This window comes from Vitis vinifera, chromosome 4, assembly GCF_030704535.1.
Source record: "Vitis vinifera cultivar Pinot Noir 40024 chromosome 4, ASM3070453v1".
NCBI lineage: Eukaryota > Viridiplantae > Streptophyta > Magnoliopsida > Vitales > Vitaceae > Vitis > Vitis vinifera.
The window spans coordinates 25,321,239-25,345,129 of NC_081808.1; the positions used below are offsets into that span (position 1 = coordinate 25,321,239).

The 23,891-nt window shown below is 32.6% G+C and overlaps 2 protein-coding genes across 10 annotated transcripts; both read left to right on the forward strand.

The window, feature by feature from the left end:
• Positions 1-3,378: 3,378 nt before the first annotated feature.
• Positions 3,379-23,698, forward strand: LOC100249896 (E3 ubiquitin-protein ligase RGLG3). 9 transcript variants are annotated; one of them, XM_059736543.1, is made up of 12 exons: positions 3,379-3,452; positions 16,242-16,318; positions 17,381-17,465; positions 17,563-17,703; positions 17,788-17,901; positions 21,129-21,226; positions 21,344-21,423; positions 21,502-21,607; positions 22,646-22,773; positions 22,880-23,021; positions 23,123-23,179; positions 23,301-23,698. In XM_059736543.1, the coding sequence occupies exons 2-12, from the start codon at positions 16,250-16,252 to the stop codon at positions 23,382-23,384; spliced, it is 1,104 nt and encodes a 367-aa protein (XP_059592526.1). In that variant the 5' UTR covers positions 3,379-3,452; positions 16,242-16,249; the 3' UTR covers positions 23,385-23,698. The 9 variants fall into 9 exon arrangements, with proteins under 9 accessions (XP_059592526.1, XP_002266834.1, XP_010649352.1 ...); XM_002266798.5 differs by lacking the exon at positions 3,379-3,452 and adding an exon at positions 13,738-13,882 and having other exon boundaries at positions 16,153-16,318; XM_003631883.4 differs by lacking the exon at positions 3,379-3,452 and adding an exon at positions 13,758-13,882 and having other exon boundaries at positions 16,132-16,318.
• On the forward strand, positions 6,656-8,669 carry LOC132253691 (cytochrome P450 CYP82J17-like). Its single transcript, XM_059736610.1, has 2 exons — positions 6,656-7,396; positions 8,049-8,669. Exons 1-2 carry the CDS (start codon positions 6,656-6,658, stop codon positions 8,667-8,669), a joined length of 1,362 nt encoding a protein of 453 aa, XP_059592593.1.
• Positions 23,699-23,891: the final 193 nt, after the last annotated feature.

Below are 23,891 nucleotides of genomic sequence, written 5' to 3' on the forward strand. Positions count from 1 at the left end.
AAAATTTGTACAAGAAAAGTTTAAAATTACAATCCTCAAGATTGGTTATATATAATTAAGGTATGTATAGCAAGCAAATTCCTAAAATCATGCAATGAGGTCAAGTATGGAATCTAATTAAATAAAATCTCTAATAGCATGCCAAACAATCTCTCGAGGTACTATATTGGATGCCTTCCCTCTAATTGATGCTAGGGAATGGACAAGTATCAATTTGTCAACTAAGAATTGATGTCCTATCTTCGTTTAGGACTTCATAAAGATATCAATAAATTTAAAACTCTATGGAAGCATGAGGTAGTGTGATAGTATGATCGGCATATGCATCTCAAATGTAGTGACAGTCCGCTTTTGTGTTTAGTTCATTCATGAAGAATAGGATTTACAGTCATTCGAATGGCACTCACGTTATCAACATATAAAGGTGTGGGATTTGGTTAAGGAAACCTAATACAAATAGCATTTGATGAAGCCAAATAATTTTAGAATAAGTTGATGAGAAAGCTCTATATTCCGATCTATAAAAGATTTAGACCTTTATTTATTTATTATTATTTTTCATTTTCATGAAACAAGAGAACCACCAACATATACACATGAACCTATATTGGAACGTTGGGAATTAGGACGCCTTGCCTAATCAACATCATTGTAAGCTTTGAGAATAAGAAGTGATCCAACCTTGTAAAATATCCCATGATAATAAGTCCTAAGTAAATAGTGAATTATCCTTTTAACTCCTACAAGATGTAAATGATGAGGTTGATGCATAAATTGAGACTCATTAAATTCACAAAATAAGATATGTTTGATATGGTAATTGTCAAGTAAATTAGGTTCCTAACTAACAAGATGTAAATGATGAGGTTGATCCATAAATTGAGACTCATTAAATTCACAAAATAAGATATGTTTGATATGGTAATTGTCAACTAAATCAAGTTCCTAACTAATTGTCAATATGTAGTTGAATTCAAAAGTAATTCTCCATCCTTATTTGAAAATTTCACATTCATTTCCAAAAGAGTATCCATAGGTGTTGAATTCTCAAGTCCAACCAAAGCAATCAAATCTTTGGTGTATTTATGTTGATTGAAAAAAATATGTGAGGTGAAAGACAAATTTCAAGTCCTAGAAAATAAGTAAGACTCCAAGATCTTTCATATGAAAAGCGAAACGTAAAAAGAATTATAGCTCTTGAATACGATGACTATTAGTCCAAGTGATGATAATATCATCGACATAAATAAGAGGAATGGTGTACCAACTATAAAACAATGAAGAAACGTGGAAAGATCATTGGAACTATGGTTAAAATCCAAATTATGTAGCGAGTGGTGAAATTTAGCAAACAATGCACAAAGAGCTTGTTTAAGCCCATAAATATAACATCAAAGACGACATACATGAGTTTTAGAACCATATCTTACTGTGGACCCTCCATTTTGTTATCCTAGCACATGTCCTATTAGGTATTTGTTTGGTACTTTATAGCGATTTTTTGGTGTCCCATTACTACTCATGTAGCTTATCTTTTTAAAAATAAGTTATAAAAATTATAATATTTTAATTATTTATAAAATATATTTATTTTAATGTAATTAAAAAATTTAAAATAATTTTTTTAAAAAAATTAAACAATTTTTTCTTTTTTTAAAAAAAACTAAATGAGGTAGGATGGGACGAGTATGAGAATTTCTCATACTTGCCCCACGTTGTTTAATATTTTTAATGGGGGGAGGATGAAAATTATTTCCATTAAATGGGCTGAATTGGAATGAGGGCGACATCTCTCAAACTTGTCGTGTCATCCCTACACAACATCCTTGCCTTGCATTCCATGATACTATGAACATTCTGTGACACTATGAACATGTACATATACAATTTTACAAGGATGCATATTAAGATTAAGGTACAATAAGAGGCACCAATGTGACTACAATTATTTGAGTTAGCTCTATGCCTCTCTCCATGATATTAATTTTGTTATTAAATCAATGGTTGTAAAAACTTATTTTAATTCATTAATTAATTAGGTTCTAATATTAAAATATAACATTATAGTTGTTAAATGCAAAGTTATAATAAAAATAATTAAATCTAACTATAAAAGCATATTAAGTCTTAAATTAGATTTAAAAAAAGGGAGGAAAAGAAAAGCTTAACTATAAGAGAATCATTACCATATAAAGAACATACATGTACGAGCAAGTTAAATTTCCCTACTATATTAAAGAAGGGCAACAAATCATGACTAATCATGTTACATCTCTATATATATCTTATTTCTTTATATTTAAAGATCTCATTTAATTGTACGTGGATCCCATTAATTTAAATTTAAATATAATGTTTTTATTTTATATCTTGGTTTAACTACCAAATTTAATAGAACTTACATTAAAAATAGAATTGATCTAGTTTAGTTGTCAATTGATCTCATTAATTCAATCTAAATATAAGTTTTTATTTTATATTTTGGTTTAACTACCTAAATTGAATCAGACTTATCCTATTAATTCAATCTAAATATAATTATTTTTTATTTTTTATTTTATAACTTGGTTCAACTACTTAAGTTTAACCAGACTTACATTAAAAGTCAAATTTAATATCCATATATTGTATTTAAAGATCTCGTTCAGTAGTCAATTCATCACATTAATTTAATCTAAATATAACATTGTTTTATTTTATATCTTTGTTTAACTATATAAATTTAATTGGACTTATATTAAAAGTCGAATCGGATCCCCTTAATTCAATCTAAGTATAATTTTTTATTTTATATCTTGGTTTAACTACCTTCATTTAATTTGACTTATATTAAAAGTCGAATTTAATAACCACATTTTTGTAAAAAAAGATCTTGTTTAGTTATAGTCCTCGATGCCATTAATTCAATCTAAATATAATATTTTATTTTATATCTTGGAATTATATTAAAGGTGGAATTTCATATCCACATCATAAGTTATCATTGTATAAATGCATATTTCCATGGATTTGGTGGTATAGTAACTTTAATATAAAGTTAATGTTAAATAATAAGATTGTCTTCCTTAATAAATAAAAAAACAAACAAAAAAACAAAAAAAGTTGAGTAATTGGGAAGTTGACAGCTGGTAATTCTCTTAATTCAATCTAAGTATAATTTTTTATTTAATATCTTGTTTTAAACTTTTAACTACCTAAATTTAATGTAACGTACTTTAAAAGTTGAATTTAATATCTTTTGTATTTAAAAATCTAGTTGTCAATTGACAGCTGGACGTAAGTGCTTTTCCAAGTAATCAAAAGCAATCCAACGTGTGTACGCATTGAAAAGCCAGCTGTTCAAAAATTACACCTCCCAATAAATGTAGACCAAAAAGCCGCCAACTGTGGAATCGCTTTTGAATCTCATCGACTCTCATCTCTTCTCCTCTCTGCTATCCAATTTCGAGCTGGTGATTCTCTCCATATTCATCCATATTCTCATAAGTTTTCTTTTATCAACGTTTGCATTCATGGGTGTGTGTTTGTTTCTCTTTCATCATTGACTTAGTTTTGATTGATTGCGTAAATTATCCTTTCAAATTTGTGAAATTTAGAACTAAGTTTGATGGGTGATTCTTTTTCCAATGGGTGATGTAGCAGCGAAACGAAGTTTCAGGCCTCTTGTTGTTTTGGTTTCCAACAAATGAATAATTCATATTAACTAAGCCAAAATAGTGTCATATGCTCAATTGAATACGGGGTTTGTGTTTTCAGGTCCAAAATGATGAAAAGTCTAAGATTAATTGATTTCTTTCATTCTCTTATATTTTCTTAGCAGCCAAACAGATTGTGACTGTTAAAATGATAAAGGAACATTTTTTCTTTTCTGGACTAGCTTAACCTTTATTTTCTGCAGATTTGCATTGTGATCGAAGTGCTATGTCATATGAAAATTGAGAATGCATTAGTGGAAAATAATTATATGTAGCATGCTAATATTATACATAGTGAAAATTGTGCTAAGTGTTGATATGCTAATGTCATATTTATGTATGTATGTATATGTCAGGACGGTAAGCGTGGCATGAGGACGGTAAATTTTCCACTGCAATTGGATTCAGAACCAAAGAAATCATGAAAATTGTCTGATATTTAGACAATGCTTCTGAGCTAGATAATGTACCCAACAATTTACCAACCATTCTTGGTACTTCTAGACGAAATGTGTGTTTCATGCATAGCAAACTATACTACGTTATAAGTTTATAACAGCATATTTCCTTTCACTTGAATTAACTTTAGGGTGCTGAAAAGGCAAAAGGTGAGGAGTGTTGAAGAAGTTGAACTATGACTGCCTGGCAAAAGGCAAGGTTGAAAGTGACCTACTTTGCAAGAAACATTTTGTGGAACCAAACAACTTAAGTTTTGTGATATATATATATATATATATTATGCCTTTGTGGTTGGTCTTCCTTCATCAGGCCTAATGGGCATACTTTTCTGTGTCATTTCACCAGCCATCTCCGATATCAAGTTGGGAAATTGAAATTTTGTCTCTTTGCTTCCCGGTTTGCACCAGGAGCAGAAATCCATAGAAGTATTGACCCCATATAAACTCTGGTATTGTCAAGATCTTTTGCATGCATTAATTTTGAGGACCACCGATTCTCATCTGTGAATCTAAAATTTTCTTTTACATGGGGGAAAAGTATGGGAAACTTCAATTCAAATGAGAAGCATACATTGATATAGAAAATAAGCGAAGTAATGGGTCACCACTGGAAGTTTTACATAGGATACAAAACATTTTTCAGACAGGATATTTTATTATTTTTTAATATTTGTAACTTCATTGAAAATTATATTTGTAATATGATTTAGCTTGTGTGTGTATATATACATATATGTATTATTTAGAATAATCTCTTCCAATTCTCACATTCTATATAGAATCCATCTTTTGTGATATAGGTTCAATATAACTTCTGGTATGGGGAATTCAGAATCAGCATTTGATGATTCTCATCATGATTTTCTGCATCAAACCCCTTCTTATGCAGGAACTTCAATGGCATAGGCGGCAATTGCCTTACGTAGCCAATAATTTCAACTCTTTGGATCAGGTTTCTTCATTAACCTTCTATTTGTTAGTTGGAGTTGAATGGAATTTGGAATTATTGATACTCTTGCTCCTTGATACCTTGTTAGTGAAACTGTTTCTTTTATAAAATGCCTGTTGAGAAGTTTAACACCATGAGGGTTCATGCAATGGAACCACACTGTAACTAAGATGACTGGTTGTTTTTTGAAGATATCCAAGCATGTGAAACATGAAATTTCAAATCATGAGATTTTTATTGAGGTTGTTTGTCCCATATGAATGTGTAAGTTCATGTACAATGTGGATATCAACTTCATGCAACATTCTAGCTCATAGAAAACTGAATCCAATCATAGATGAAGCTTTAGGGTCAATTTAAAGCCTCCTGAGCATATCTAACACACAACCTTTAGTTGCTTTGATGGTCAATGGGGTGCATAATTTTGGGTTGAGCACGTTGCATGGTTTTGACATCAAATCCAAACCAGACCTTTTTTTTGGAATATCAATGGAGAGCTAATCTGACATGAGATTTGAACTGAAAAGCAACCAAATTCTAGCCAACCAACCCAACCAAATGTACACTGAAACACAACCTTTTATTGCCTTGCCTCCTCGCTTTGGGATGTCTGTCCTCATTCTTTAGGCTATATATGGAGGCAAGGTGCCATCCACATGCCTTGTTCAGCACTGTTGCCATCAGGGGGGCTAAGGGTGCACTAAATCATAGGGAAACACTCCCTCTTAACTATACTACGTTTTAGTATTTTAAAGTTATGCATGGACTATTTAACAATAAAATGGTGAAAATATTGTAAATCACATTTATATCAAACGCTATTACAGTAGAGGATATGAAACTAAGATGTGTAATCAATGGAAAGGACAATGTTGTCATAAGTACCACCGAAAATCTTTAAAATTGATTTGTATTTGTGTTGCCTCTCTTTCTTTGCTATGGTTATTGTGAGTGCATATCTAATAGCCTCTTCAGTACACAATTTTCTTGAACATATTTTTAGTGTATGCTTCTTGAGGCAATTTTGTTTTTTGATGAAAAACAAGCAATATAATACCCATGTTTCCAGGTTACTGATGCATTGAAAAAATCTGGTCTTGAATCATCAAACTTAATTCTTGGTATAGACTTCACAAAGAGCGATGAGTGGATAGGTAGATCTATTTGAAAATGAATTATATATTCTTTTTTTAACCTCTAAAATTTCTAACTAGCAGAAGGGAAAAAAAAATTATATTTCAGTGATTCTAGGCAGGCCATCATATTGATATTCAAACGCAGAAGTCAGTCTCAAACAATTTTGAACCTGGCAGTGATTCTTCAACTGAGCTCCATTCTCCAGTCTCCATTCCATCATGGATTTGCTCACCCAATTGCTAGCATTCGCAGGGCTTTTTCTGGGTTTGTTGTTTTGGTATAATCGATGGATAGTTAGGACTCTCACTCACAATAGTAAGGGCATATCAGCCCCAAAACCCCCTGGTGCCTGGCCAATCATAGGTCATCTGCATCTCCTAAGTGGCCAAGTCCCAATTTTCCGAACCCTTGGAGCCATGGCTGATAAGCACGGCCCTGTGTTCATGATCCAACTAGGGATGCACCCAGCGGTAGTGGTCAGTAGTCATGAGGCTGTTAAGGAATGCTTCACTACCAACGACAAGGTTTTTGCCTCACGCCCACGTTCTAGCGTGTCAAAGCTCCTGGGTTACAACTATGCAATGTTTGGCTCTGCACCTTATGGACTTTTTTGGCGTGAGATGCGCAAGCTATCAGTGGTGGAAATTCTCTCTGCTCGTCGTCTCAATGAATTGAAGGATGTACGGATTTCTGAATTGGATGCTTGCATCAAAGACTTGTACTCACTTGGCAAAGATAACAACTGGATCAGTCCAATAAAGGTGGTTATGAGTGAGTGGTTTGAACACTTGACATTCAATTTCGCCCTTAGGATGATTGCAGGGAAGAGATATTTTGATAACGCGGTCCATGGAAATGAAGAGGCAAGGGGTGCTATAATAACTATTAAGAAATACCTGTCTCTATCTGGGGCCTTTGTTCCATCAGATGTGTTCCCATTTCTTGAACGGTTGGATTTGCAAGGCTATTTGGGCTCCATGAAGCATGTTACAGAGGAATTGGACTGTCTTGTAGGAAGTTGGGTAGAAGAACATGTTATGAGGTTAAAGAGTGAGCCCGGATGCAGGCATGACTTCATTGATGTACTGCTATCAACAGTCCAGGACACGTCCATGTTCGGCCACACCCGTGAAACTGTTATCAAGGCAACAATAGTGGTATGTTCTCTTACCGTCACATAAATAGTAATCATTATCATATTGTACAGGCTCATTCACTTTTGTTATTGTTGTTGCTGTTGTCCCAAAAAGTTATCGGTTATTTTAAGAATAAAGAATGCTAATGTCTATATATATATATAAATATATATAAGAGTTGACTGATACTTGAATCTAATGTTGAACACTGAGAAAAACATATATAAATGTATTAAAAGAGAGCATAATATGCATATTAAATCTAAATCCTATCAATTTAAATTTTTAAGAAAATTGGTTCTTCAACAACATGCACAATTGGTATGCCCTCCTGTGCAAGTAGCATAGTGTTTTTTAACTTTAATTTCTTCAAGAGATATATAGATTGAATTGCTAGCAAGGTGGGGTTCATAACCTTGCTATGTGGCATTCATAATTAGATGAAAATTTGATGAAAATTGTTGAAGACTTCATAATTAGATTAAAATTGACGCGTATCTAATACGTTGAAACTGGCATCTTTCAATGATGTGGTCATTGAGGGACTACCAATGAATTCTGATAATGCATCTTTATATATTAGGCACATTAATTTATCCTAGGTTCGCTTTTTTTCTAATACCATTTATTTTTGGTTAATTATTTGTTGAAATTTAAAACCATGCATATACAGAATCTCATCGTGGGAGGCTCAGACAGCACATCTATTACCTCGACATGGATCCTGTCTGCATTACTGAATAATAGAGAAGCAATGAAGCATGCTCAGGAAGAGCTAGATCTAAAAGTTGGGAGGAGCAGATGGGTGGAAGAATCAGATATTCAGAAGCTAGATTACCTTCGGGCTATCATTAAGGAGTCTCTAAGGCTATATCCAGCTGCTCCCCTATTAGTACCGCATGAGGCGACCCAAGATTGTCATGTTTGTGGGTATCACATTCCTAAAGGTACCCGTTTGTTCGTGAATGCATGGAAGTTACACCGAGATCCGCGTGTTTGGTCCAACCCGGAAGAGTTTGAGCCAGAGAGGTTTTTGGGAAGTCATGCAAACCTGGATGTTTTTGGTCATCAATTTGAGCTCATCCCATTTGGGTCTGGTAGAAGGGCTTGCCCAGGGATCAACATGGCTTTGCAAATGTTACACTTGACATTTGCTAGGTTACTTCAAGGATTTGACATGGCCACACCATCAAATGCTCCGGTCGACATGACTGAAGGGATAAGTTTCACCATGCCTAAGTTAACCCCACTACGCGTTATGCTCACTCCTCGCCTTCCTTCTCACCTCTATTAGTGCTCACACTTGCATGTGTGTGTGTAACCGGCTGCTCAAGGTATAAACCAGCCACTAGTCTCGTAGATACTTCTATTAATATGATGGTGTGATATAATTTTTAATGTAATATTTCATATGCTATAATTTATAAAATAACTGATCATATATGATACTTTAAAACTTCAAGATAAATATTATTATTTATGTACATTTATTTTGTGTGATGAATACCAATTGATTTTAAGATATCTCTATCTTAGTAGGAGTAACAAAATAAAAACAAAGAATTGATTTTAAGATACCAATTGTTTTTCGAAAATTTGAAAAACATGCTTTTTCGACCCCTCTTTACAATTTCTCCCATTTCTTTATTTTTAATCCATCTCCACCACTTTCAATTAAGCTACAAAGCTTGGTCCAAGTGCATTTCCTCTTCCTCTTCATCCACATTGTGTACCCTCCTCCATTCCATTTTCCATTTGTCACTCCATGCTTCAAAAATCACCTTAAAATATCTCCAAAACTCAACAAAGAACCATTAGTATCTCTTGCAAGGGTAGCAATGTGTTACTTGGGCATATTAGGCATAATTACTACTCAAAAAGTGTGAAACTCATGAAAATTAGTATCTAAAATGTGTGGTTTTTGAGTAATAATCAGGTTCTTCTCTCTAGAATTTCATAAACTAAATAAAAAGCTTGAAGTCTTTACCACTAAAATAGGTTTGTATAGGCTTCCTTGTGGACTTAAGTGACTTAAGCCCAAAATGGGTTTGGGTCACCTAATCTAGCCTACTTGATTCATAAATAATTAATTAGCCCTTATGAGTTCCAATTAATTAACTAGCCTAATCTAAAAAGACCATTCATAAGATCTAATACAACCTTACGTTTTTAAGAAAATGCTTGTATGCACTCTTATGAATTACAAAAAAAACCCTTAAAACATGTGTAACCATGAACTAAGAACTCGAGTAGGGATCACTAAAACATATAGAAAAATTCTGGTTCCCTCAAAATCCAATTTTGAAGTTGATTGAACACTTCACTTAAAAAAGTCAATTGCACTTTAGTATTTTATCAAATTATAACAAGACAAACCTTAAGTTCATGGTCAACTATTCATTGCATATGGACTCCAAATGAATTGGTGTTCATAACTTAACAGCATAGTTCTATCAACCCATCAAGATTACCTTTCAAATCATTAAGTTACAAATCTTCCTATTATGTGAACAACCAACATATAACTAAAGTATTGAATTATTTTCTATTCCTAAATCCTCTTTGTTTCTATTATACTTATTGGTTGTTATATGTAAAATTTAAAAGTTTTGTATTCTCTTTTATCTTTATTCAAAGGAAATTGGTTTACCAAAAAAAGAGAAATCATTATAAGGAAGTGATACTGAAAATCATGAATATGATATCATTTAAATCATTAGGAGGTTGAACAAGGCTTTTATAGATTATGGTTTCTTTTTATGGTCATTGCACTAGTATTTGTTCTTATGTTGAAGGATTTAAAAATTCTCATTGAAATATTTTGCTCTAATGAACATATTTATATGTAATTTGTATAAAAGTCGTTACAATAATTGTTCAAACTAAGGTATTGTATATTAATCAATGTATTCAAAATCGAATTTGTCATTAAACAAAAAAAGTTATAGATTCATAGTTTATTAGTTGAACCAGCGATCGAAGTGCAATCAAATTGGTGATGTCATAAATATATAATTTATATATTATTAAAATTAAAATTCATTGTAAAAAATAAAAATAATAATTTATATATTATTTAAAAATCAAAATTTTATTTGAAATCAAAAAATTAATCTCAAATAAAAAATTTAAATTAAAATCACAATTTTAATTTAAAATTAGAAGTTTTAAAATTTATTTTTAAATAAAAAAACTCATTTATAATATAAAATAAATGTTCACCTTCAAACATATATTTGACAAATTTTTTACTAAAATAATTCTTTGAGAATTTATTTTTAAAATTAGATGATTTTTTAAAAATAGATTTAAAGTATTTTTACCTTTCTTTTTACCAAAACTAATGAAACACACACACACACACAAAATAATAATAATAATAATAATTGTCAGAATACATTTCATTGTTTTTCATAAGGTCTTTCTTCGAAATACTAAGAATGAGTTCTTAAATGGAATTTTATTTTTAACAACTATTTTCAAAAGTTATTTTCAAAGATGTTTATTTGCATTGAAAATATAAGAGGAAAATAGCAAAAATGGTCCTTAAGAATCCCCACCCGCATTGGGATAACACAGTCAAGAGATCTCTATTGTGTGCATACAAGATCAACTTAGTTGCATGCATCATGCATGCAATCATTGTTTCAAGGAAACTCATTCCTATTCGTTGAAATTTCAAGCCTTCCCATGAATGCCAAAGCGAAAATGGAGAGTGATATTAGATTCGATCGGGAGCTTTTTTTTTTCAATCATACAATACGATGACCATTGTCACCTGGCAACTTTGTCATTATTATTAAATATGCATATTATCTATACATAAATAAAAGATTAAAATAAAATTTTGTAGATAAATTCATTTTAATCACCTTATTTTCATATTTTATTTAATAGATTATTTAAAATATAAAAACCATCATTGATAATTTTGTTAATGAAACGAGTTTTTTATATCTTTTTTATAATAATTAAATGCAAAAAATATAAATTTGTAAATAAAATTATAAATACTTTATATATCATTATTTCTTTTATATCCTTAAATGTATTTAAATTAAATAAATCATCATTTTAATTAGTATTAAATATATTTTCAAATTCTACTATTGTTATCTAATATTATAAATTTTGTCATATCTCCAACCACTAACATTTTAATGCTTACATGCAACCACAATGTTAGTGATGAGAATATGTCAGGTTTTGTTGGGTTAGCTTCTTACCCCGTCCCTAATAGGACGAGTTTGAAATTCTAATAAATAAGTTTGAGATATTTTAAAAAACCCAAAATGGGTTTAAGGCGGGTTTGGATATTACCTTGTCCTGTCCCAATTATATATAAAATTAATTACAAAAAATAATTTAATTTAATTTTTATTTTCCTATTTTTAATATATAGATAATAATAATAAAATACTCATAAATAAAATAAGGTATAAAAATTATAATATTTTAATTATTTATAAAATATATTTATTTTAATCTAATTAAAAATTTTAAAATAATTTTTTTTAAAAAAAAAAAAAAAAGTTAAATGGGGCGGGATGGGACAAGTATGAGAATTTCTCATACCCGCCTCACCCCCACCCTATTTAATATTTTTAATGGGGGGAGGATGAAAATTATTTCCATTAAACGGGCGGGGTTGGGATGGGGGTGACATCTCTCAAACTTACCGTGTTGTCATCCCTACGTAAGAGTGTCATCCCTACACAACATCCTTGCCTTGCATTCCATGATACTATGAACATGCGGTGATACTATGAACATGTACATATACAAATTTACAAGGGCTCATACTAAAATTTAGGTACAATCATAAAGAGTCACCCATGTGACTACAATTATTTGAGTTAGCTCTATGCCTCACTCCATGATATTAATTTTGTTATTAAATCAATGGTTGTAAAACTTATTTTAATTCATTAATTAATTAGGTTATAATATTAAACTATAACATTATAGTTGTTTAAATAGAGTTATAATAAAAATGATTAAATCTAACTATAAAAGTATATAAAGTCTTAAATTAGACTTAAAAAGAAGGGGAGGAAAAGAAAAGCTTAACTATAAGAGAATCATTACCATATGAAGAACGTACATGTATGAGCAAGTTAAATTTTCCTACTATATTAAAGAAGGGCAACAAATCATGAGTAATCATGTTACCTCTATCTTATTTCTTTATATTTAAGATCTCATTTAATTGTACGTGGCTCCCATTAATTTAAATTTAAATATAATTTTTTTATTTTATATCTTGGTTTAACTACCAAATTTAATAAGACTTACATTAAAAATCGAATTTAATATCCATATCTTTTTATTTAAAGATCTAGTTTAGTTGTCAATTGACCCATTATTTCAATCTAAATATATATTTGATAGCTTGGTTCAACTACCTAAGTTTAATCAGACTTACATTAAAAGTCAAATTTTATATCCATATCTTTGAATTTAGAGATCTCGTTCAGTCATCAATTCATCACATTAATTTTATCTAAATGTAAATTTTTTTATTTTATATCTTGGTTTAACTAACTAAATTTAATTGGACTTATATTAAAAGTCAATTTGATCCCATTAATTCAATCTAAGTATAATTTTTTATTTCATATGTTGGTTTAACTACCTAAATTTGATTGGACTTACGTTAAAAGTTGAATTTAATATCCATAGTTTTGTATTTAAAAGTCTCGTTTAGTCATCACTTGATCCCATTAATTCAATCTAAATATGAGTTTTAATTTTATATCTTGGTTTGACTATCTAGATTTAATCAAACTTACATTAAAAGTCAAATTTAATATCCATATTTTTGTATTTAAAGATCTCGTTTAGTCGTCAATCAATCCCATTAATTCAATCTAAATATAATTTTTTTTATTTTATATCTTGTTTTAATTACCTAAATTTAATTGAACTTACATTAAAAGTCGAATTTAACATCTATACTTTTGTATTTAAAGATCTCGTTTAGTGGTTAATTCATCTCATTAATTCAATCTAAATATAACTTTTTTACTTTATATCCTTGTTTAACTATTTAAATTAAGCGAACTTATATTAAAAATCCATATATTTGTATTTATAGATCTCGTTTAGTTGTAGTCCTCGATGCCATAAATTCAATCTAAATATAATATTTTATTTTATATCTTGGAATTATATTAAAGGTTAAATTTAATATCCACATCAGAAAATATCATTGTATGAATGCATATTTCCATGGGTTTGGTGGTACAGTAACTTTAATATAAAGTTAATGTTAAATAATAAGATTGTGTTCCTTAATAAATAAAAAAACAAAAAAGGTTGAATAATTGGGCAAGTTGACAGCTGGACGTAAGTGCTTTTCCAAGTTATCAAAAGCAATACAACGTGTGTACGCATTGAAAAGCCGTCAACTCCATTGACCATACCAAGAAGCCGCTAACTGTGGAATCGCCTTTGAATCTCATCGACTCTCATCTCTTCTCCTCTCTGCTATCCAATTTCGAGCTGGTAATTCTCTCTATATTCATCCATATTCTCATAATTGTTCTTTTATCAACGTTTGCATTCATGGGTGTGTGTTTGTTTCTCTTTCATCATTGACTTAGTTTTGATTGATGGCGTAAATTATCCTTTCTAATTTGTGAAATTTAGAAATGGGTTTGGTGGGTGATTGTTGTTTTTCCAGTGGGTTGGAGGAGAAACAGTAGAACTTGAATTCTATGGATCTCCTCTCGGTTGCTGGGACTGAGAAATGGGTGATGTAGCAGAGAAATGAAGTTTCAGGCCTCTTGTTGTTTTGGTTTCGTATTCTCAATTGAATACGGGGTTTGTGTTTTCAGGTCCAAAATGATGAAAAGTCTTAAGATTAATTGATTTCTTTCCTTCTCTTATATTTTCTTAGCAGCCAAACAGATTGTGACTGTTAAAATGATAAAGGAACATTTATTTTCTTTTCTGGACTAGCTTACCCTTTATTTTCTGCAGATTTGCATTGTGATCGAATTGCTATGTTATGTGAAAATTGAGAATGCATTAGTGGAAAATAATTATATGTAGCATGCTAATATTATACGTAGTGAAAATTATGCTAAGTATTGATATGCTAATGTCATATTTATGTATGTATGTATATGGAGAGAAGACTGTGCTAATTGTTTAACACAAATTTTGTAAGTAATTAATTTTCTTTTATATCTACTGTTTAGATTAAAGAATTATTTCCCCATTCCAATATTGTGTTTGGGAACCAGCAAATCGTAAAGGATAATATGTAGGTATGGTTAGATTAGCTTAAGTAGTGGACTACATGTGGATGCAAAATCTCTACTGCAGATAAGTTTGGAAATATTTTTGTCTTCTCTCTTTGCAACTCTGTTTTTGTTGACCCTAAGTTTATTAACTAGGTTGTTTGGTTGCCAGTTCAGAAATTCAGTTAAAGTTTGGGCATGTATATCATTTTGGGGAGATTTAAAAGTAAACAAATAGGATAGTTTTCAAACGAAAGTCTAGGATTTTGAATTAGCTCCAGGACTGTTAGAGAATCCATGGATAAAGGTAGTGGCAGGACTAGCTAAAATTGGGGGTAAACCGAGAAGGAGATTTTCTCATGGAGAAATTAAACATCTTGGAAAATGGTGCAGGAAAAGTCTGGTGAAAGTAATCCAAGATTATATATAGCAGAAGTGGGATTAATGTTCAAAATCCTATTAGAACTTCCACCACAGATTGACAGAGATCTTGCTTACTTCAAGAATGTTGAATTTTGATGGGGAATTTTCGAAGTTAGTAATGGAAATGCAGCTTTGGGCTTAAAAGGTTAGAAGCTCCGTAAGCGTGGCATCAGGATGGTAAGTTTTCTACTGCAATTGGATTCAGAACCAAAGAAATCATGAAGATTGTCTGATATTTAGACAATGCTTCTGAGCTAGATCCTGTACCCAACAATTTACCAACCATTCTTGGTACTTCTAGACAAAATGTGTGTTTCATGCATGGCAAACTATCCTACGTTATAACAGCGATATTTCCTTTCACTTGAATTAACTTTAGCATGCTGAAAAGGCAAAAGGTGAGGAGTGTTGAAGAAGTTGAACTATGACTGCCTGACAAAAGGCACGGTTGAAAGTGACCTACTTTGCAATAAACATTTTGTGGAACCAGACAACTTATGATTTGTGATAAATACAAACAAGAAGATATCTTAAGGAGCTAGAAGGATTCTTTCAGTAATCTATATTATGCCTTTGTGGTTGGGCTTCCTTCATCAGGCCTAATGGGCATACTTTTCTGTATCATTTCACCAGCCATCTCCTATATCAAGTTGGGAAATTGAAATATTGTCTCTTTGCTTCACGGTTTATGCATTTTGACATAGGTTCGCACCAGGATCAGCAATCCATAGAAGTATTGACCCCATATAAACTCTGGTATTGTCAAGATCTTTTGCATGCATTAATTTTGAGGAACACCAATTCTCATCTGTGAATCCAAAATTTTCTTTTACATGGGGGAAAAGTATGGGAAACTTCAATTCAAATGAGAAGCATACATTGATATAGAAAGTAAGCAAAGTTATGGGTCACCCCTGGAAGTTTAACATAGGATACAAAACATTTTTCAGACTGCATATTTTATTGTTTTTTAATATTTGTAACTTTATTGAAAATTATATTTGTAACATGATTTAGCTTGTGTGTGTATATATACATATATGTATTGTTTAGAATAATCTCTTCCAATTCTCACATTCTATATAGAATCCATCTTTTGTGATATAGGTTCAATATAACTTCTGGTATGGGGAATTCAGAATCAGCATTTGATGATCCTCATCATGATTTTCTGCATCAAACCCCTTCTTATGCAGGAACTTCAATGGATCCTGACTATCGACATAGGGGGCAATTGCCTTACATAGCCGATAATTTCAACTCTTTGGATCAGGTTTCTTCATTAACCTTCTATTTGTTAGTTGGAGTTGTATGGAATTTGGAATTATTGATACTCTTGCTCCTTGATACCTTGTTAGTGAAACTGTTTCTTTTATAAAATGCCTGTTGAGAAGTTTAACACCGTGAGGGTTCATGCAATGGAACCGCACTATAACTAAGATGACTGGTTCTTTTTTGAAGATGTCCAAGCATGTGAAACATGAAATTTCAAATCATGAGATTTTTATTGAGGTTGTTTTTCCCATATGAATGTGTAAGTTCATGTACAATGTGGATATCAACTTCATGCAACATTCTCATAGAAAACTGAAACCAATCATAGATGAAGCTTTAGGATCAAATTAAAGCCTCTTGAGCATATTTAACACACAACCTTTAGTTGCTTTGATGGTCAATGGGATGCATAATTTTGGGTTGAGCCTGTTGCATGGTTTTGACATCAAATCCAAACCAGACCTTTTTTTTAGAATATCAATGGAGAGCTAGTCTGACATGAGATTTGAACTGAAAAGCAACCAAATTCTAGCCAACCAACCCAACCAAATGTAGACTGAAACACAGCCTTTTATTGCCTTGTCTCCCTGCTTTAGCATGTCTGTCCTCATGCTTTAGGCTACATATGGAGGCATGGTGCCATTCACATGCCTTGTGCTGGACTGTTGCCATCAGGGGGGCTAAGAGTGCACTAAATCATAGGGAAACACTCCCTCTTAACTATACTACGTTTTAGTATTTTAAAGTTATGCATGGACTATTTAACAATAAGATGGTGAGAATATTATAAATCGCATTTATATCAAACGCTATTACAGTAGAGGATATGAAACTAAGATGTGTAATCGATTAAAAGGACAATGTTGTCATAAGTTCCACAGAAAATCTTTGAAATTGATTTGTATTTGTGTTGCCTCTCTTTCTTTGCTATGGTTATTGTGAGTGCATATCTAATAGCCTCTTCAGTACACAATTTTCTTGAACATATTTTTAGTGTATGCTTCTTGAGGCAATTTTGTTTTTTGATGAAAATCAAGCAATATAATACGCATGTTTCCAGGTTACTGATGCATTGAGAGAATCTGGCCTTGAATCATCAAACTTAATTCTTGGTATCGACTTCACAAAGAGCAATGAGTGGACAGGTAGTTCTATTTGAAAATGAATTATATATTCTTTTTTTAACCTCTAAAATTTCTAACTAGCAGAAGGAATAAAAAAATTATATATCAATGATTCTAGGCAGGCATTCATTCCATAGGAAAAGCCTTCATGCGATTAGTAACACACCTAACCCATATGAACAAGCAATCTCTATAATTGGCCGAACTCTGTCTCCTTTTGATGAAGACAACTTGATACCTTGCTTCGGATTTGGTGATGGTTAGTATCTGTTTATAACTAGTTTTTAGTAGAAATTTTTAGTCTTTACTTGGAATAGTTATCTGATGAGTTTTCTTTCTGTAGCATCAACACACGATAAGTATGTTTTCAGCTTTTACCCTGATCACCGATATTGTCGTGGTTTTGAGGAGGTTCTGGCACGATATAAAGAGATTGTTCCGTACTTGAAGTTGTCAGGTTTTTTGCAACTTCTTTTTACTTTTCCTTGTTCTATGCAATTTGTTTATCAATTCAAATTGAGTTCACATAATTACTATTTTTTATTTTGTTTTCATTTATTTCTTTCTTACTTTGTCTGAAAACATTGTTGGCTACTGTTTCATGGTTCTCTCCAAGGAAAAATAACAAGTGCTCTGTTTTTCCTAGATTAGTAAACAATTCTATCCTCATTCATGCAAATTCTCCCTTTCGGTGCTTCTACATTCCTTTTCAGATTTTGTCCAGAAAATTTCAGTTTATTGGTGATTAGTGGTTTTGTTGATAATAGAATTTTATGGTTACAAGCATTTGACTAGATTCGATGGTAGCTATGACAGTGATTTCTTTTTTTCCTTTTTTCTTTTTAAATACACATTTCTTCAAGCCTCTCTCATCTTGTATATCTGTTATTGTTATCTTGAACTTTTCTATCACCAACTTTATCTTGAAATGAAGTAGAAAGGATTAACATGAGAGGCAAAGCAAACTTCCACCAGGTTGGTGAATTATTGCAGACAAAAAAACAAAACTTTATTTTAAATGCTTCACTTCTCTAAACTGCTTCTCTAAGAATTTCTCTTTTAACAATGAAATTTGGCAATTCTGGTGAATATACTTTCACCTTTCAGAAGAGTGTTTACACATGCACATTTTTTAGCTTTGGAGCAGGCTTTTATTTCAGTCTTTCAGTTGTTTTCTTATTTCTTCTCCTGGCCCTCTATCACACCATTTGAAGGACACTTCATCAATAATATTGGATGAATTGGCAATGGAATTTAGACTGCAATTTCACTACCCAAATTCTTTTGAGGTACAATGCAATTATACCAAGTGGTTCTCCTGTCAGAATTACTCATCAAAAGCACAAGCCGAACTTGAATATGGTGTTGATCCTTGTGCTATTTGGATTTGAACTGACAGGGGCTATAAAATTTTTTATCAGGTTACAGATCTAAAAGGAAACAGACCAAGGTAGACATCTTTATGTTGGCAGCAGAATACTGTTTTTATAATATACAGAAATTAGCTTACATCTATTATGCACTTTTTTCCTAATTTTCTTAAGGATGGCATCACATATTCATGCCAATATTATGAATCCCATTTTGGTTTTCTATTGGTACTAGATCATTTCAGTGTTCCTTTGGTTCTGAAATAAAATAAGTACATGTCATATATATCTTCAAAGTTGAAAATGATACACTTTGATACAAATTCAAAGATTCTTTGACATGTCTGATTCATAGATCAGATTCCGCCAGGTCAGCCACATAATCTATAGCACACCCTTGAGATGCATGATTCTTTCTTTTTCCATGAAGCATTCAGGAATGAGGATATATTCTCCCATAGAACTTTCAGAATCTGTTTGACAGGACCTTGGTGATGATCTCATAAAGGTTGGACAATAGATCAGCAGGCCTAAAATCATTGACTCAACTTGCAAACCTCTTTTTTTCTATATACGAGTAAGGGATATAAAGAGAGAGCCACCTCTTAATTTGGTATCAAATTTGCAAGTTGAATATTGAAGGAGGATTAGAGATTAGGGAGGTCGCTTTTAAGGAGTAAAGCCTTATCTGAGATAATTGGCTTTGGAGATTTCCTTTAGGAGCACGACTTTTTGTGATGTATTTTTTCTAACAGCATCTAAGGGATGTTTGCTGATAAATGGGATGCCACTATAGAGGTTAGGTGGTGACACCCATGCACCTGAAAATCCATGCCCTAGGTTTATCCAAATTTCTTTTAGTTTATTTGTTTTGGAATTGGTGATGGACCCAAAATCCAATCCTAGAATGCTAGAGGAATCAACCCCTCAACATTCTGTATCCAAAAATGTCTCTCATTTTAAGGGCTAGGGATACTTCTGTTTCCAATATTCTCATACAGAGCCACACCTCCTTTTTGAGGAATTTTAACTTTCTATATAACTAATCATGTCAAGACATTTATGACCTCTCCTCCCTTTAGCTCTCCTGGAACCTTGTTTATACGTCTTCATCTTTTCTAGACAAGATGGTCTAGCCTTTGGTTCCCTAAGGCCTGTCCTCTAAATTGTGATTTTCATGCCCTTCCTGATAGTGATTGTCTTGCTGCCTTTCCTTAGGCTGACTTCATCTGGAAAGCCAAAGGTCCTTTCAAAGTCAGATCCTTTTCTTGGTTAGTGATTTGTAATAAAAGGGTAAACACTAATAATATGTCGCAGATTAGGGGCTCTATCTAGCTCTCTATCCTTAGTATGCGTTATAGGCTCGAAGTTCAGATATGTGGTGGATTTTCTCTTATTTCATTGCCTTGTCACCTGGGTTTATGGAACAAACTTCTTCCAGTTAGCAATTCTGTCTGGGTTCCCATTGTAGGTATTATCGATCTAATACACTTTACTTTCAGAGGTTTCAGAGTAGTTCAAGAGGTGGAATGTTATATCATTAAATCACGCATGATATTGTGTGGGTTATTTGGTTGTAGAGGACTGTCAGCATCTTCTAAGACAAATTGAACCCCCCAGAATCTGTCAGACACCATACACCTACTTCTCTTTTAGAGGTAGTTTCCTTAGAGTTTAGTGATGTTCATGTTAGCTTTGATTCAGCTTAGGTATGAAAGAGGTATGCAGAAGCAGTGGATCTAACACTTGGGTTTTGGCAGTATGGGAGCTTCCTCCCTTTGGTAGTTCTAATTTCAGTGAGTGTTTCACTGGGGAATCAAGGCCAAATGGGGATTGGGAGTATGTCTACAGATTGAAATGGCAATATTCCATGTGCTTTCTCAAGCCAACTGGCTTAGGATTCAATGTAGACGCAAATATTCTGGGTTTGTTGGAAGACTTGTCTGCTGAAAACAATTTCTTGGGTGCCTCTGGGAAAGAGAGGCACTTGGAGGTGGGATGTTTGGATTTGCAAAACTTTGGATCTGTTTAGATAATTAGACTGCTCTTTTTTGTTGAAGACCTCAATTGATTAATCAATTGGAAAAAGGCTTATCATAAAAATTCATAGTTAATAAGTTCTCATAAATAAAAATATGTAAAACATCTGATTTGAGCATTCAAATGCTTGCAGCATGCCACAAGCCCTTCATTGGTGCCCATATTTGTTTTCCTGTCTACTCATGTGAATCTCACATTGGGATGTCATTAGGATTCATAGATACAATCATGATGAGTTTTCTTACCCTTATACCCATGCACGCTTAACATCCAGGTCCAACTTCCTTTGCCCCGATAATCGATGCAGCTATTGACATTGTGGAGGGAAGCAACGGGCAATATCATGTTCTTGTCATTATTGCAGATGGGCAGGTTCATGAAACATGCTGAATTCCAGGACTTTCTTCTATTATTTACAATGGGTTTCAATCAACCTCTTAATTTCCCATTCTTTCCTTTTGATCTGAAGTGTTTCTGTATTCACCACAGGTTTCCGGTAGTCTTGATGGATCATCTGGAAGGTTTAGTCCACAAGAACAAGCAACTGTAAATTCTATAGTTGCGGCTAGGTAAAGCAAATACCATTTAGTAACCTGGAGCTGCATTTATGTTGTTGCTGTCCTAATTGGTGGCATTTTGATAAACAGCCGATATCCTCTCTCGATTATTTTGGTCGGTGTGGGAGATGGACCGTGGGATGCAATGAAATTATTTGATGATAACATTCCTCAACGCTCATTTGACAACTTCCAGGTACTGACCATGTTTAGATTTGTGTTTTGTGTGTCATTTTAAGTTCATAATTTGTCAGGTTCCTTATAACTGGGTCAGTTAACAAATTTGATCAACCCTAAGACATTTTTATGACTGACATCTACGATGAGGTTTCCCTTTTATATGCTCTCAACAACCTGTACCCTTTTATCTCTTTATGAATTTGAACATTAGATTAATCTGATGCTGTATTTAACTTTTGGCAGTGTGAAGGTTGTAGGTTGTGAGGCCACAGTGGGGGTTGGGGTTTTGGTCTGGGAGAAATGTTAGATATTAGTTTAGACAGTACTAATCTAGACATAATTTGACTTTTGTTCTCATGTATTAGAAATGTCAGCCAAAAATATCTGTGTTAACATGATATGAAATCAATGTATATACTGCATCTACTATTTATCTATATTATCCCTTTCTTTAATTTTTTTAAATTACTTTTATATTGCTTCACACATTTGTTTTTATTTGTTTCTTTCTTAATTTTTTTGTTAAAATTTTACTAAATAAATTATGATAAAAATAAAGATTTTTAAATGAATTTCTAATAATAAAAGTTAAAAAAAAAATTATTTTTAAATTAAACTTTTAAACTAATCAAAGTTTAATGGTATAATATTTATCCTATTAAAATAAAAGACATGCAATAAATAGATTCTTCGTGTACAATTAGCACAATAATGTCAAGGTAAAATAAGCTTAACATCTTATTAAAATAGAAAAAAATATTTAATTTTAATTTATTTTAAATTAATACCGTGTCTAAGTATCCACATCTATAGTTGAGATTTTTCTCAATCGAATCCTCGAATCTTAAGATTTTGGTGTGCAAAGGATCTAACAATTAGCCACATAGCGGCACCAACACTTGTACCCAGACCCATGTATCATAGATGAGTAGTGAGGAACTGCAGCCAGAAAGGTCTTCTCTACTCTATGCAAATGCTCAATTCTAAAAACATGTCATGGTTCCCATATTTGAATTATCCTTAATGGTTACCTAGTTTGTTTTTTCCCCTGCAGTTTGTCGACTTCTCAAAGATCATGTCCGAGAACATGGAAGCATCAAAGAAGGAAACAGCCTTTGCACTTTCGGCCCTAATGGAAATCCCATTTCAGTACAGAGCCACCCTGAGGCTGCAGTCAATCGAGTAAGAGAAGGGCGGGGGGGTGTAGGGGGAGATGTAGTTTGTGGCTAATGTTGATTTCAACTAAGCAGGTGGGTTCTAAACCCAAGTCTCTTTCTTCTTAATGCAGTAATAATTTAGTGGGTGGTCCACGTACAAGGCCGCTTCCACCTCCACAAGAAGTGTTGGATCATGATAGGGAGGCATTGCAGCACATGATGGCCACCACCCTATCCGTGGAGGCTGTGGAGCAAACAGCCCCAGTGGATCAGGTAAGTTTTTAATTATATCCCACTGCAAATTCCTTTCCAAATCAACATTTACTTTTGTTTTCTCAAAATGTATCCATTGTGATTGTGCGTGTATGTTCAAGGTCTGCCCCATATGCTTGACAAATCCGAAGAATATGGCTTTTGGATGCGGTCATTTGGTAAGTTATTATCATCAGATTTGGGATCATATATATAGATAGTGCTTACATAGAAAGGATGAATGATTTGAGTAAATATCTTGAACAACGTTCTGACTGACTGTGTGTTATTTGTTTTAAGACTTGCAAGGAGTGTGGTGAGTCGATATCACTGTGCCCATTGTGCCGGGAGCCCATAAACACTCGTCTCAAGCTGTACTCATAAAAGAGCAGCAGAATCAGTGTCACAACGTCATGCGCATATCGCTTTGTGTGTAAGTTGCGGTGGTAAGAATAAAAATAGCACAAGGGGGCTCGGAATATTTGTGCCTGCAAAATGACCAACCTTGTGATAAAAAGTGTATTTGTCAGTAAGCTTTGTTTGTAAAGTTGTTATTTTATATCCTTTTCATGGCAGAAAACAAACTTTTTCATGTGTATTTAACATTAAAAATCCCCGACTAATAGCTGAAAAAGACAATAATAACATTAATATTAATAATAATATTAATAATAATAAAGGATACATGTTAACAGAAAGTTTTCTTCACCTTAGAAAATTAATTTCCCTGCACGAAAAGCCCATATGGTAATCCTAGACAAAAAGTGAGAAAAGTGGTACGAGGGAAGAAATCCAGTCCTAATTCTCACATAAACTTCTTTTTGTCTCATTTTTGGTCAATTTCAATCAATAGCCATTTGGTGGTTAAAGGTTTAGCCAGTTAGTCACTAT

What these genes read in the sequence shown, in the direction of transcription:
- LOC132253691 (XM_059736610.1), top strand. Translation starts at nt 6,656, where the DNA reads ATGGCTGATAAGCACGGCCCTGTGTTCATGATCCAACTAGGGATGCAC. An exon ending in TTATCAAGGCAACAATAGTG is followed by an intron (nt 7,397 to 8,048) that starts GTATGTTCTCTT and finishes ATGCATATACAG; the next exon opens with AATCTCATCGTGGGAGGCTC.
- LOC100249896 (XM_002266798.5), top strand. Translation starts at nt 16,172, where the DNA reads ATGGGGAATTCAGAATCAGCATTTGATGATCCTCATCATGATTTTCTG. An exon ending in AATTCTATAGTTGCGGCTAG is followed by an intron (nt 21,424 to 21,501) that starts GTAAAGCAAATA and finishes TTTGATAAACAG; the next exon opens with CCGATATCCTCTCTCGATTA. An exon ending in CTGAGGCTGCAGTCAATCGA is followed by an intron (nt 22,774 to 22,879) that starts GTAAGAGAAGGG and finishes TTCTTAATGCAG; the next exon opens with TAATAATTTAGTGGGTGGTC.